This window comes from Fulmarus glacialis, unplaced genomic scaffold (assembly GCF_000690835.1).
Source record: "Fulmarus glacialis isolate BGI_N327 unplaced genomic scaffold, ASM69083v1 scaffold12837, whole genome shotgun sequence".
NCBI lineage: Eukaryota > Metazoa > Chordata > Aves > Procellariiformes > Procellariidae > Fulmarus > Fulmarus glacialis.
The window spans coordinates 13843-29416 of record NW_009222703.1 but is presented as its reverse complement, the minus strand read 5'-3'; the positions used below and the strand labels follow the sequence as shown (position 1 = coordinate 29416).

Below are 15574 nucleotides of genomic sequence, written 5' to 3'. Positions count from 1 at the left end.
GGACTGGGCATTGAGGGAAGAGATGAAAACCTCAGGTGATACAGTCCCATTTATGGAAAAGTAACCAATTGTCAAGGCAGTTTTATGAACACCGGGGAAAAAGACTGTCAAGGTGAGATAAGCTGGGTCAAAGAGAATAGGAAGGCCCACAGCTTCAAGGCTCAAGCTCTTCTGTGCCAGTCCCCAGGAATTACAGGTTAGATCTAAGAGGACATACGGGTACCCCCAGTGCAATATGCACGTGTGAGAGAGAGATCTTTGCCAGCAGCAGCTGCACCAGGTCTTTGCAGGAAAGAAGTATCATCACCAAGAGGTCTAACGTCAATGGGAACAGAAGGGATAAAGCTGAAGCTCTACTTCAGAATGTGTGTGTGAGAGATGCAGGCATGGACTGTCAGGAAAGACTGACAGATGCTTTGGTAGTAACTCTCCACAGACTTGCCAATGAAGTCTGGTAATTAGCTCATACAAAAAATAAAGTAAAAAAAAAAAAAATAATCCTTGGCTGTAAATTCAGGTTATTTCAACTACTCTTGTGTTTAGCTAGAGATAAAGGACTATCGTTTTAGAAGCATGAATACTAACTAACTAGCCTTCTACAGTACTATTAACTCCTCTTTTCTTGTTAGGCATGCTCTTTTAGAAGGATGGGACACTCGTGCCTGTGTTAGCAATTTACAGTCCTGTCATTCTGGCTGTCTCTCTGAGAGCCCAAGAGCCATAAAACTGAAGATCACAAGAGGCAGCACATACAGGAAAATGCTGACAAATCAGGATTTTACTTTATTCATACTGAAAGTTGAACCATTTACCTGGCGTGAAGATGATATGGACAGATAGTCTATCCAAGTACCAACGAGATACGAAAAAAAACCTTCTTGTGTACCTATTTTGCTTCAGGCTGCTACTTCCCAAATTATTTGGTCTCTTCCTGCTCATCTGCTATGCAGGAAGACACCAGTAATCCACAGGCTTTACAGACTTTAAACTTGTACACAAGTCAACAGCAGGAACTAGACAAAGAACAGCATCGAAGGGGTTAAGGCCCTGAAACTTGACGACCTGGGCCAAATAAAACATCAGTGGTATGCAGCTCTATAATTAGGTGTATATATGCAGGATTTAAGCAGGGGATTAGTTATCCCTTTTGCCCAAGCATTCAAATCTAAAGTAAGGGAGTCAGGAAAAAGTGTTTCAAAACTGGGGTAGGTAGGGTGGGGAGAAACAGAAGCGACAGATACAGGAATGGCTGGAACCAGTTTAAGATGAATTTAGATGAAAGTCTCCCAGTATCATGAAGTACCTGACTGAGCTTACTCAAGCACCCGTATCCACTGGGGTGAGACCTCAAGCCTTGTTTTTCAGGGAGGCAATCCTATAGAGGTAGGAGAGGTCTCTCAGCAGAGAGCATAGGTGCGGGAGCTCGCAAGCTCTCTTTTCCCTGTGACGCTGAAATGATCCAATTCAAAAACCTGAGAACCAATCCTGCACAGCTGGTACCAGGCTTCTGTGGTGCAGTTATTTTTCTCACCTCCACTTAAGATGTATCCTCTTTAAAACAGTGTCTTTGGGCCTACAGAGAAGGCCCACAGTCTTACAAGAGGTAAAGCTTCTGACCCCTCTGCTGGTAAGGAACCAGTGGCGCAGAGTCAAGACATGAAAACCCATCTGGAGCAGCCTCTTGGCCTGTACTTCCCACAAATGCTGTTTCCTTTAGGGATTAGAAAAGTTGAACTCTTTACTGGTTGGGCCCATCTGTAAGCTCCAGCCTCTGGCAAAAAGGTTTCATCCTTACCCCAAACATTTTTGGGATGTTTTCATTAAAACCTAGAGCCTCCTCTGACAGTTGCCACCAGAGACATTCAATAGTTTGTGCAGCTGCACCCAAACAACTTGCTGCCATAAATAAGGCAGCAAAGCATCCCAGCTGCTCAGTTCGGCTTCTGTTCGATCAATTCTGGTACTAGGTAAGTCACACACACTCTGCTTCAAGATATATACGGGCCGCTGTGACACACCACAGCTGCCAGCATGATTATCATTCAGTATCGGCACACCTAAACATACAGACTCCAGGAACTACAGGAAACCAAACTTGGACAGGTTTAGCGTTCTGTCCTTCAGGCAACTACTGCAGACCTGTGCCTGAATCGTAACGAGATCAGCATGGTTCTCCATTGTAATTTAGGCTTACAAATCTAGGAAAGTCCATTGGTGTGGAATCATGTGGCAAGGTTTCCAGATGTTGAGGTTGTTTCTGCAAAAAGACCATTCTGAATTGCCCACATTTTTCAAATAATTCACCCTGAAGACCAATGCTGTCAAAGGATCAGTTGAGAAAGCCCTACACAGATAAAGCTAGCTGAAAACTCTTACTCTGCAGAGTGGTGTATTCTGTCAATAGGAAAAGTCTGAAAAAGCCTGAAGGTGAAATAACTTGAAGACACCTTGTTAGTTAGTCATCCTATCAGAAAACTGTTCAGACTACAACCATTTAAGAAGAGGAGTATCAAGAAAGATTGAAGCCTGACTAATAGACTAATGTAGAGGAACCCATTCTTTTGTCTATACTCCTACCAGATCCATGCTGCACCTGAAGACATCTAGAACTTTGTCCAGTTTGCTGAGAAAGCATGACACGAAATACAATAGTTGGAAGAATACATGATTAAATGGGAATTGCTGATGCAGAGACATCTCTGAAGCATCATATATGAGGGAACAGGGAAGGAACGGTGAGAGGCCATCAGTAAATTCAGAGAAGGGTCCAACACAATCAGTGTTCCTGGGGACCAACAGACGGGCTCACCAGCCTACGGCAGCAGCCTGCCAGTTTCTCCAAAGGGAGGCTCTCACAGTGCAACTTTGTGCTCCTCTGGTCACACGTGTCATCCTTTTAGTCACCGACAGCTTTAGGCTTGTACAGTCACCTAGAAGGCTAACGGTATGGATGGTGAAACCCCCAGAACTTGCCCCAAGAGATGAACACCACAACATCCAACACCACATAGCACACCCACCGATTATCCTCATAACCTTCTCATCCTTTTCCAAGTTACAGCTTTCCAAGTCAGAATCCCCCATTGCTGAATAAACCATTTTAAACACAAAACAAAGCAGACTATATGCACTTATGCCAAGCCTAACATGCTATTGACCTGCCACGCTAGCCTGATAAATGCATATTTCTATACCTGCTTCAAAACCCTAAATCATTAGAAACGTCTACATTTGGCCTAAATCAGATTTCTATTAAGATCTATTACGACATTTGGGTGTTGGACTGGATGACCTTTAAAGGTCCCTTCCAACCCAAACTGTTCTATGATTCTACGATCCCAGGGGAAAAAAGCCCTTCCTCATTCAATGTTTTGATTTTTTTTTTTCTGTTTAGGATTGTATTTTTTTTGTCAGCTATTCCTTACCAATTTGTGTTTAGCTCAGGCTATAGCATTTTAATTACAACACCTGATCTTAGATTCATAGAATCACAGAATGGTTTGGGTTGGAAGGGACCCTTAAAGGTCATCTAGTGATTGGAAGGGACCTTTGAAGATCATCTAGTCCCTCCCCCTGCCATGGGCAGGGACATCTTCCATTAGATCAGGTTGCTCAGAGCCCCGTCCAACCTGACCTTGAACACTTCCAGGGATGGGGCATCCACAACTTCTCTGGGCAACCTGGTCACCTGTATCACCACCCTCATTGTAAAAAATTTCTTCCTTATGTCTGATCTAAATCTCCCCTCTTTCAGTTTAAAACTGTGGCCCCTTGTCCTGTCACTACAGGCCTTGTCTTGCCTTGTCTTTCTTATAAGCTTCCTTTATATATTGAAAGGCCACAGTAAGGTCTCCCCGAAGCCTTCTCTTCTCCAGGCTGAACAACCCCAACTCTCTCAGCCTTCCTTCACAGCAGGTGTTCCAGCCTTCAGACCATTTCTGTGGCCTCCTTTGGACCGGCTCTGACTGGTCCATGTCTTTCTTGTGCTGGGGACCCCAGAGCTGGATGCAGTGCTCCAGGGGGGTCCTCACAATAGTGGAGTAGAGAGGGAGAAATCCTTCCTCAACCAGTTGGCCACTCTGCTTTAGATGCAGCCCAGGATACACTTGGCTGTCTGGGCTGCAAGCGCACATTGCCGGGTCATGTTGAGCTTCTCATCAACCAACACCCCCAAGTCCTTCTCCCCAGGGCTGCTCTCAGTCCATTCCTCCCCGAGTCCATACTGATACTGGGGATTACCCCAACCAAGGTGCAGGACCTTGCACTTGGCTTTGTTGAACGTCATGTGCTTCACATTGGCCCACTCCTCAAGCCTGTCAAGGTCCCTCTGGATGGCATCCCATACCTCCAGTTGTATCAACTGCACCACTCAGCTTGGTGTGATCTGCAAACTTGCTGAGGGTGCGCTCAATCCACTCTCTCTGTCATTAATAAAAATATTGTACAGTATCAGTGCCAGTATGGACCCCTGAGGGACACTACTCATTACTGATCTCCATTTTGACATGGAGCTGTTCACTGCAACTCTTTGGATGCAGCCATCCAGCCAATTCCTTATCCATCTAATAGTTCATCCACCAAACCCCTCTCTCTCCAATTTAGTTACAAGGATGTTGAGGAGGACTGTGTCAAAGGCCACACAGAAGTCAAGATAGATGATCTTTTGTCAGACATTCGACTTGTCAAGACATTTATGAAGTTACTTTTCTAAAATATCGTCTTGTCAGCCAAGTAAGATTAATCGTGCACAAAAACTTTTTGATTAACACTTAGGCTGTCATTCTTCAATCTATGCTCTCCCCTTGCATCGTTTTTATCCACTTCATTTTTTTAAACCATCAACAGCACAAGGAAAGTTCTAGTGCAGTCTTTATACTCCTAAATCCAGCCAACAGAACAGGAGCAAATAGCAGAAAATAGAACTAGACAAACCAACTAAGTCATCGGAGAGGTGTTTTAATTTTCCTTAGGAGGAATAACAAAACTCTGGAACAATTAAAAATAGTGAATTTTCTCCTGCAACACAAACAAAAACAGCAAAGAAGCTGTGCTGCATTGAGAAACTGGGGCAACTGTGAGCTACCAGTATGCTGTGGCTGTGAGAGAGGTCAACGGGATCACAGGTGGCTGATGATCCTATCAGATGGTATGATGCATTTCCAGCAGAGGTAAGAAAGGAGGAATGCCACTGTACAATATATTCAGCAGGTCTAGTCAACTACTTTCAAGAAAAGGACATTCAAGCTAACAAATGCAGAGAAGGGCTGCTAGGGCAGATGACCAGGCAAAGAACAAGCTGATCCCAAGAGATTTCGGCTATCAAAACACAAGTTGAAAACAACAGGCTTGCTATTAACTTGGAATGGGTATAAAAACAGGGAAGAAAGGTTATTTAAGCTAACAGGCCACATTAGTACAAAAAGAAGTAAACTTAGATTAATCATAAATAAAGTTAAACTGCAAATAAAAATTTCTAACCTACAATAGAAGAAGGGTTCTTTTGAGTGTTTGAAACAAAATAAAAAAAATTAATTTTAAAAACATCTCCAAGCTTAGAAGCAACCCACAACTGCAGGCTCAACTCGGAATTCCCTACTGAAGTTCCTTTGAGATCATTCTTCCTTTATTTAAATTTCTAAACTAAAACAATTATTTTCTTCAGACCTGTGCTGTGTACCAGTTATGCGTAACAACCAATATAGTAGCCCCTTACATACTTAAAATATTTAAAATAATTAACATAAGCTAATTCTGTTCCTACTCATTAACTAGACAGAAAAATTACTAAAATAAATGCATTTAAGCTTTGTAAATATTACTAAAGCTTTGAGTCCTCAACAAAAAAAAACACCAAACTTTCCTTTCAGGCCAAGGCATGTGTTCCATATGACTGTCCATAGTACAAGGGCTAGATATTTATTTCATAAATGCAGTTTAGGTGCTGCAAATCAACACTACTCTCACTCTCCACATTAAGGAAGGATCAGTAAGGGTAGCTCTGACCCATCAATAAAACTGTGAGGTTCAAACTATGATATCAGAACATGATGTGAACACTGCAAAAAGGCCCAGCTGGTTCAGTTCTGGGCTCTGACCCACATTTGGGCTCCTGAGTCCGAGCTCAACATGCAGGTCCTCAGCAGAAAAGCTCCCTCCCAGCACCACCCAGACTACCCTCCTTGTTGTTAATACAGCAGCATTCAAGTGTGCTGCTGAAATACTCCATTCCAACCATTTGTGGCCCACCTCTGAAGAGAACTGCTATTCCAGCCCCTAAAAGGTGCAGTGGGATCTTGACCTGAGTGTTTCTGAAGTGACCACAGTGTAAGGCAGAAGCACAAGCTGCAACCCCTCTTCAGGCTCTGGCCCCGCTCTTCTAGGTGGATGAGGCCAGACCCATGCCAGACTCAGCTGACGAGATGTCAGCCCCTTTAACACACACACAGATGCACACAGCTTTCTTCGCGCTTTTATCCAAACTACAAGTACATCACAGAGATTTGTGCCCACCCTGGAGCGTTCTTTACACATGGCTAAAAAAACCCCAGACAGGCAGAGGGGGCAGGGGCGAAGTCTTTCAAGTAGAGTTCATGCTGACAGGTCACTGTTATCAAATCTCTCCTGGTCATACACCTCTGCTACCACCTTTCTTCCTGCAAACCAGCGCCCATTCAGAGCCTGAATGGCTTTGTGAGTCTCTGACGCCATGGAGAACTCCACAAAGATCTTGACAATGATCTCAGCATCCTCCTCTTCTCCTTGCTTCTCCTGGTAGATGATGACCCTGTTCACAGCCCCAAATTTGCCACATTCTTCCGTCACTTCTCCCTCTAGGTCGTCATCAATGTCCTTTGGATCCACCATGTTGCGAAGCACCATCACAGTGGACTGCAGAGAGAAGGCCAAGACAAATGAATTAATATGCCTAAGAGACATTGAGATTAGATTTGCAAAGCCACATCATATTATGCAGCAAGCCTGAGCACCAGCAGATATTCCAGTGCTATGTCATTACAAGCATATTCCATGAAACCAATAACATCTGAAGTTCTCAGGGATAAATTAGTAAATTTTCTTCCCAGGCATCAGAAGCATGAACAAATCTCATTCACTGACAGCTATGTTGTGGCTGGCCTCAGTCAGGAAAGCTGTGTGCCATCTCTTGGGCTTTTCTTAGACATATCTTTGAAGCACAAGTGACCTGGAGACCTCTAGAATTTTTCTTGTGCTGTTCCTATCCAGTTATTTTTTTCTTTCTTATCTTCAATATCACCGTCATGCATTTTTTAAAAAATCTGTCCTCACTTCTAAATAAAGTAGAAGGATTAACCAGGTCTTTTATACCTCTGACAACTGATGGTTGACCAGGTACTTCCATTACAGGGGATAACGACATACGAGTCCGTCAGAGTGCCTGCAACATACCCCTCATATGCATCCTCCCATTAAGCCCTTTTGTGACTGAGCATCTCTATCACAGAATGGTTGGGGTTGGAAGGGACCTCTGTAGGTCACCTGGTCCAAGCTGCCCTGCTCAAGCAGGGCCACCTAGAGTTGCCCAGGACCACATTGAGATGACTTCTGAATGTCTCCACAACCTCTCTGGGCAGCCTCTGTTTTTGTGCATTACACCCAGCTCCATCACATCCCTTTCTCACAGCTCTGGCCCTGCCCAACATCATAGACTAGCAGACACGGCATTTCAGGTTCAGTATAATTTTAAAATACTTGTTCCAGTTCTTATTCACGTCTGTATAACTGCCTTTAACAGCCTACTAAAAGAACAACAAAAACAGAAGGGTACTTATAGGCTGAGAACGCTAAGCAGCTTTGAGAATGGTGTAGTTTAAGACTCATTTTCAACACTGCTAAACTTTTTTCAAGCAAGTATGCCAAATGAATTGGATTCTTTGGGAAAGGTACTTGTGACAGAGGAAAATAGGCTACGAAGTCAGAAGCTCAAAGATGTGTTTAAAATTACGTACCCTTTGAAAGTAAAGGAGAACACTCACTAGCTAACTCATTGTCCTGGTTTCAGCTGGGATAGAGTTAATTTTCTTCCTAATAGCTGGTATAGTGCTGTGTTTTGGATTTAGTATGAGAAGAATGTTGAGAGCAACAACTAAAACATCAGTGTGCTAAGTAGTGCTTACGTAGTCAAGGACTTTTCAGCTTCCCAAGCTCTGCCAGGTGCACAAGAAGCAGAGACTACTAGGTTTAGATCTGTCTTAATGTGAGTATAGCTATGCAGTTTTGTATGTGGTACAGGCTTCCTGCAGCACACATTGTAGGTGCCCCACACAGCTCATATGGGACTACAAAGGCTACCTGTTTATGAACTGCTTGTGATGGTTCTTATTCTGCCTTTAGGATCTTCTCGGAGTTTCTCTGAGGGTTCAGACCAGTCACTAGGCCAGAAGAGGCTTGGCTAGGAGGTGTCTCTGGTTAAAGACCTAGTAGTCTCATTTGCTGACAACTGGAACCAGCTCAGGGCAGTCACATTGCACTCACCTCCTGTTTACGAAGCAATTTCTGCATCACCATATGACGGGCACTGCTGCCAGATATGCTCATGTGCTCCTGTTCACTCAGCATCTCTGGCCTCTCTGACTCCTGGAACACTTCCTCTTCTTCCTTCTCCTTTTTGACCTCCATCAGGCCCAATGCTGGGGGACTAGCCAGGATAGGATTCACAACTCCCACTTGTGGAATAGTGACAGGAATGGGAGGTCGGGCAGGGGTTACACCTGTAAGAGTACAAACTCTGTAGCATAAAGAAAAGAACTGATGTTCTGCAAGATTTGGGTACACACCAGCCAGTGATAAAGAGAACCTAGATGGTTTTATTTGCTCTGCACCGACAACAACCAGGGAGACACAAGCAGCAACTTAGTCAGCATACAGGACGTAAGCACTCAATACACACATCATATACTTGCCCAGAAGGGAGATAGAGTGCAGGATTTTGCATGGAGTAACAATTATCCAGATTTTCACTCAGAGTGCCATGCACTCCTGCTGTGAAGTTCATGTCCCTGTCGTATCTATTATATACCAAAATACACTCCTATGCTGCACAAACAAAAAAAGTTCTTGACAAAGCAGGGCAGGGAGGAGGATTTCAGCTTCAAATTCTCCTTAGTTGTGACCCTAGCTATAGAGAACCGTGCTTTGGTAACACACACAAATGACAAAATGAAGAGTAAACATACCTGTAATAACTCCTGGGGCTTGTGCTGCCATTACAGCCTGTGGCAATGCCCCTAATGGCTGGGCCAGAGTCAGTGCTGGAGATACCAGCCCAGGGGTTGCCAAAGTCCCAAGAACCGCAGCTCCTGCCACTGCTTCCTGCAAGACAAAAAAACCCAACAAAAAACCCGTAAGTGTTAATTCTGCATCAAGAAGTCATACTATGGGTGCATTCATCTGAGGCTCAGCTTTTTTCACACCTAAGAAATACCAGATGTATAGATTCTGAGGATGACAGCTCTCCAGTGCTACTGTAAAAGAAAAAAAGTATGCCACCCAGCCCACCAGAGAAATGTAGAAACTACAAGACACCAAGCCTTGGAAGAAAAACGTTCTCTTGCAACTCAAATTTCACCCATCCTCTCAAGCTGCTAGGTCAGTTACTGAATGAAAGACACCAAGGGATTCAATACATGGTTTGAAAGATACAGGCAATACCAGAGCAAGAGGAATCTCTACTTGTTTCCACCTTCTACACAAATAAAGCTTTTTACTGATGCTAAGGAATATGATCCATTTAAAAAGATTGATGGGAGCTCCCATTCCACCCCCTGTGATGACAGCACCAGGACTCTGGGGCCATGTGACAAACCAGATGAGGGAACTCTTACAGCTTAAGTTTTTCCTAAGTGATCTGGTGGAAGGGTAATCCTTGGAACACTGTATTTCAAGGAACACTGTAGTCAAACACACTAGTGCAAGCACAAGGGACAGGGCAAAAGAGAGCACAATACTGCTATGTTCAAAAGCTGCACACTTTTAGATCAGTTTAAACCAAAAATCTTATCTCTCTGGTCTTCATCCTTTAGGTGCAGACAGCAACACAGCACTGAAATTGGCCTTCATGATCATGGCAACTACAAACAATTATCACATTAGTAAATTTCTCAATGAGACAATCATATAACTAACTTTCGCCACCACCGTTTTTACTGGTAAGACCCTACTGAACTTTATTGCTTTCGATGACTGGAAACTTTCTCAAACTTCCAGCCTTGATAACTGAAACATTTTAGAACCACTTCCTTTTGTCCATGTTGTCTGCACCTCTTCTCCATCCCGTTACCTACTTGCCTCCATACAGACTGTACTAAAGCAGAAATCTGATGCACCTTTCAGCATTCTTCTACAGTTATACCAAGCCAAACTTTTCTAGTTTCTTCCTGTATATCAGGTTTTCCAATTCTCCCAATAATTGCAGTACTTCTCTATACCTTCTATAATCCAAATAAACATCCTGACTCTAGATGACCAGAATTCAAACAACTTTTGAGATGAGCACTTAGTTAAATGATAAAACACTTCCATAAAACTACTGAAAATAATGTGCCTAAAATATACCCTAGGAACCCAATTTTTTTTTGTTGCTTTAGTTACCCAGATCCTTCTCTTCATTGTTTTCATGGGGCTCCTATAAGCGCTGACATCGTGGAACAAAAAATTCTAAGTTTTCTTCCTTAAATGCAGTATCTTGTACTCTACTACGAAATACTGCATATATTTCTTACTCCAACCTGCTGCGATACTCCAATTCCCCTCTACATTAATAATGCATCTCATCTGTGTGTTGCCAACTAATTCCATTAGTATTCTTCTCCTAATGCCTAGAATAAGGCCACTAGTATTTTTATTGGAGGTGAAGTAAGACCTATCTGTAAGTAATTTCACCAGCAGAGCAGAGGGTCAGCAATTTCCAGCACAGCTCATTGCCATCTCTTCTTCTCACTTGCCTACGCATCTCAAAATTCATTGTAATAGTGTTGGTCTTGTCTAACAGCTTCTCATAGGGGTCTTCACCAACTCCTGAACTGTTGATAGGATATGCTTTAATCTTTTTTTTCCTAACAAAGTATAACAGTAGTCTTATCAAAGAAAGTTATGTTCATCTAGCAGGGGTATTTCCCTAAAACACCCAAACATTTTGCATATCTGTTTCTTCTGAAAATTTTGTCCTTCCTTTAAAGCTTGTTTTTTTTCCCTACCACTGGGGTGAGAACAAAGTCTGCAGATACCAGTTTTCCATGCTACCTTAAATGCAAGTTGGCTATTCTTCAGCCATACAGCAATAGCCCTGACATGACAGACTTACTACAAAAAACCCCCCCAAAACTATTAAGTGCACATCTGCACATGACAAACTCCAAGCTTTACACCCACCTAGGATGCAGTAATCCCATGTGCATCATTAGCCAGTCTGCCTTATGCTTCTAATGAAGGGGAAAAGTAGTTATGTAAGCCTTCAGTGCTCTAACAAGACCATCATAATTTTTGACTACACTGGTCATTAGCTGCCCCCACTTTTTACTTAAATGGCTAAAGAAACTTTTCCTAATAGCTTTAATTCCTTAATTTCTTTTGCAAGACTGACTTTTTTACTGTCATTGTCAAGACATTAACTATCTTTGCTACTCAATACTTCTCTCTCTTCATAGTTTCACTTAAGTGCGGAGACACTTCCTCCTTCCTTGGCTGGCATGCTAATTCCAGACTAAAGGTGCAGTTCTGATTGCAGATCCAAAGTTATATCTCTGACTTAAGTTTCTCATGTCCATGATTTCTTTAGCTGCGCTGAGTTTACTGATTAGCTTGTGTTTAAAAAAATTGTGCCATTAAAGCCCTTGCAGACCATGACTGCATATGTTCTTATTTAAAATGAGCTGTTCCATACAAGAACTATGCTAGGAGCATAAATAAGAGATATTGCCTTCTGTAACTGTTCTCACTCTTTTCCCTAGTCATTTACAACCACCCACATGGCAAATCAGACAGGTTACCTAGATCTGTACCATGTCTAAGTAAAGGCAACAAGACTGCCGAGTATCTCTGAGGTCTTTCAGAACCTTTTTTCTATATATGGAATTTTAAGTTTTTCTCACAGTAATAAATCATGCAGTATTTTGCAGAAAGAAACATCTGTAACAGATATCTACCATTTCACTTAAGAGAAGAGTTAATAGTTCTTTCCCAAAGTGATTTTGATCCAAATAATTCTTCTAGCCATGCTTCAACTTCCTTCCTTAGTTGACTGCAGAGGTTCCCAGACTTTGTGGACTTTTTGCTGGGGACATACTAACCACCTGAGAGTTTCACATTAGAGGCAGCTCCTCCCACTTCTGCCTTTACCTTGTGATTCAGAGACATATTTTCAAAAAAAGAGCTGTTTACAAAACCATCAGTGCCTACTGGTCATAGCCAGGAGCTTGTTACTTCAAGCAAACTAAATTTGAGAATCCCTAGACTCCTGCATCAACATCCAGTTCTGCTCCATCACTGCATTTCCTTGATTCTGAACAGCCTAAAGCCATTACAGTCATCTTCCACCTTACTACACAGGCAGAGTCTTTTCAACAACAGAGAGTGTTGCTCATGCGACTATTACTGCTCTCATTAGTCTGCCCCCTTTCATGTACTTTCATGCATTCTTTTAGCCTCTACTATAACCATTTCCCTAATCATTGGTTTGCCTATCCAGACAAGGAACCTCTCCAATCTTCCCCCATCATTTCTTTAAATAAAGTTCTGATCAGCTGTGCCAGAATCCACTGCAAAATGCTGGTGTATCAGATCCTCACAAGTGTCAGGAGCAAGCTTCTACATGTGAAGTCCTGGGAACAGAGTAAGATCTAGGCCAAGGGCTTTCATTCAAACTAGTGAATGCAGCTGGCTGGAACAGTTTGTATGCTTGTTTCTAGCAGGGTCACAACAATCATCCACTTGGTTGAGTCACACCAGCCTATGCCTTACCTGTGCTGTGATCTTTGCTGTAGCAGCTGCTGCAGCGACAGCGGCTGCTGGAGGTAGTCCTCCTGGCGTAGCAGGTGTCAGGAGAGGCATTGGAGGAGTCACAGCTTTTCCAACTCGGAGATACTGACCCCCAAGGTCAAAGAGGTTCATAGAGGAAACAGCATCTTGAGAAGACTGTGCTTTCTCATATTCTGCAGTGAGAAAGAGGAGTATTTACAAATGACCCTTTTTACTCCTAAACTCAGCCGTTCTCTCATCACATAGTTGTGATTTGTATTTGCAAAAAACGACTGCTTAGGGTTCCAGTGAGAAGGGTTCCCCTCAGTGCTTAGCTCACTCATCTCACTCCTCTGATCACACAAGCATTGTTGAGAACAGTCAGAATAGCAAGATCTCTCAACCTACATAACAGTGAGTAAAAATACTAGCTATTAATTATATTTCTAAGTTCAGGCACAGATCTGCTCCAAATTTATTTCTATCCCATTGCTTAATGCAATTCTTCCACTAGAGTAAAAAGAAAAAAAAAAAAAGGAAAAGAAAAAAAAAAAAAAAAAGATGAGGATGCTCCCAACCACTCTCCCTACCCCACATTAAATACCAGACAGCCATTTTACCAATGAAACCATAGCCTTTGTGTTTTCCTGTCGTGGGATCCCTGGCTAGCGTGCAGGATTTAATCTTCCCAAAGGCCTCAAACACACTCTTGATGTCATCATCTGAAAGGTCCTGATGAACAGATGCCACATAGATGCGGTTGAAAGCCCGTGCCTCTTCTGCTAGCTGGTCTATAATTGGTTGTGCCTGACCTATATTACTAGGTCTCCCAACCTGCAGAGAACACAGCAAACAGTCCATTAAGCATTCTGAAGAGCAGCAGCATGACTCACCAAAAGTTACAGCAGACAAGCACTCCACCACTGACCGCCTTTTCAAACCAAGTAACACTTCATAAGGCCATAATTAGCAAAGTGCAACAGTTGACTCAGCTCTGGGATACAACCTGCACTGCAGGGGATTCTAGAAGTACTGAGAGCCTGGGCAGACTCTGCTCTCTCTTCCACTGTATTTCCCACATTTATGTTCCTTGACCTGCCAAAGACCAACTTCCAGGAATTGAAAACAATTCTGAAAGCAAAACACAATGCTTCTACATCCTTCTTTCGAAGGTTCCTAAAACCCCCTTAGAAATCAGACACTGCAGATATGCAGAGTGTATCAGAGATATAAATGCAAGACATAAAACACTTTGCAGAAAGTGCTAGTTTCCCTCCCAGTTTCAATCCCCAAAGTTTCACCTTTGCAAGATCCCCTCTTACTGCCTGAAAAAACACAGCTACAATCCTTTGTTCCTTTCTGTTTGTGCTGAGTGCCTCCTTTTTGTATGGCAAGGGTGGACGCCTACTTGAAGTCCCTCACACTATCGATAGGCACAAGAGCCCGATGCTACTTATCTACCATTCACACAGGTACAATATAAGAAGAAAGCATTAAAATATCAAGAATCACCTTTGTTTCGTCCTCAAGAGACTTCCATTCTATGTGTGGGTGGAAAAAACTGAGCTAGCTTACCAGAAAAGTTTCTCAGTTTTATTAGCATGCTGAGGGTTTCTCCTCAGGGAGAAAGGGACCCAGAGCCACTATGTACTCAATGGGTTGAATATCAAGGTCTATCAAGGGACAGACTTTAGGTTCTCTCTCACATTACAGTGCTGAAGGAAGCACTTCTAGACATAAACCCATTATTCACAGTAAAGAGAACTAAGAATTTTCAGAACATGCCTACTACTCACCTTTATATTTCTTCCCCCCAGCATGACAGAATTCATCTGCTCCAAGGCCAGCTGAGCGGCTTCAGGTACCTCATATTCCACAAAAGCAAAACCCTAGGACAGAAGGATACGCTTGTTGAATCATACCAGCTGTATTTTGTCTCGAATCTAGTGCCAAGCTAACGCAGCCAAGACTTCCCACGTACCAGATTCCTACTATCATGGCCTGAGAAGATGTTTCCTTAAAGAGGCTTTTTATTAAAGCAGAAAATTGCGTGTAGAAGCACTGACACAAGGCTACCTGCTTCCAGAGCCTCTCATACTTGGAGGCCTAACAGCAAAAGGCCACCGCATACAGGACTGCTAGCTGTTTGGCATCTTTCATGCACACCACCTCCTTGCACATCTGGTTCCCACTAAAGAAACCCGCAAAGCTAAGTAGAGCAGGCAGCTACAAACATTTATCTCAAAGTTAAAGTGCTAAAAGCAGCCTGTTCTCTACAAGAATAAAGGCTTCTTCTTCTCCTGGATATATTCAGGAAGGCTTTGGAGAGAAGAAAAACACATCACTCAAGGGCTGTTAACCAACCTTGTGTTTCATCGTAACAGAGTCCCAGGACATATCAATGCTTTTTATAGGTCCAAAAGGGGCAAAGGCCTGACGAATGGTATCTTCTCCCAGTTCATAGTATATGGAGCCCACATACACACGACACATGATGGCCAGGGCGCGCTGCCTCTGAGCTGCCATCTGTATTGGAAAGAAGAACTGGCTGGTTAGATCAGGGGGTGGTCATGGATGTCAGGAC

General features: G+C 43.0%; 1 protein-coding gene across 2 annotated transcripts in view; it reads right to left on the bottom strand.

Moving 5' to 3' along the window:
- Window positions 1-6456: 6456 nt before the first annotated feature.
- PUF60 (poly-U binding splicing factor 60KDa) overlaps window positions 6457-15574 on the bottom strand; it is a 21188-nt gene continuing 12070 nt past the window's right edge. For both annotated transcript variants that reach the window (XM_009581553.1, XM_009581554.1), the window contains 7 exons: window positions 15355-15516; window positions 14787-14879; window positions 13611-13824; window positions 12994-13184; window positions 9213-9348; window positions 8512-8747; window positions 6457-6888 (listed from right to left, as the gene is read on the bottom strand). In XM_009581553.1, the coding sequence (XP_009579848.1) occupies window positions 6589-6888; window positions 8512-8747; window positions 9213-9348; window positions 12994-13184; window positions 13611-13824; window positions 14787-14879; window positions 15355-15516 (1332 nt within the window). In that variant the 3' untranslated portion in view covers window positions 6457-6588. The remainder of the gene's footprint in view (window positions 6889-8511; window positions 8748-9212; window positions 9349-12993; window positions 13185-13610; window positions 13825-14786; window positions 14880-15354; window positions 15517-15574) is intronic.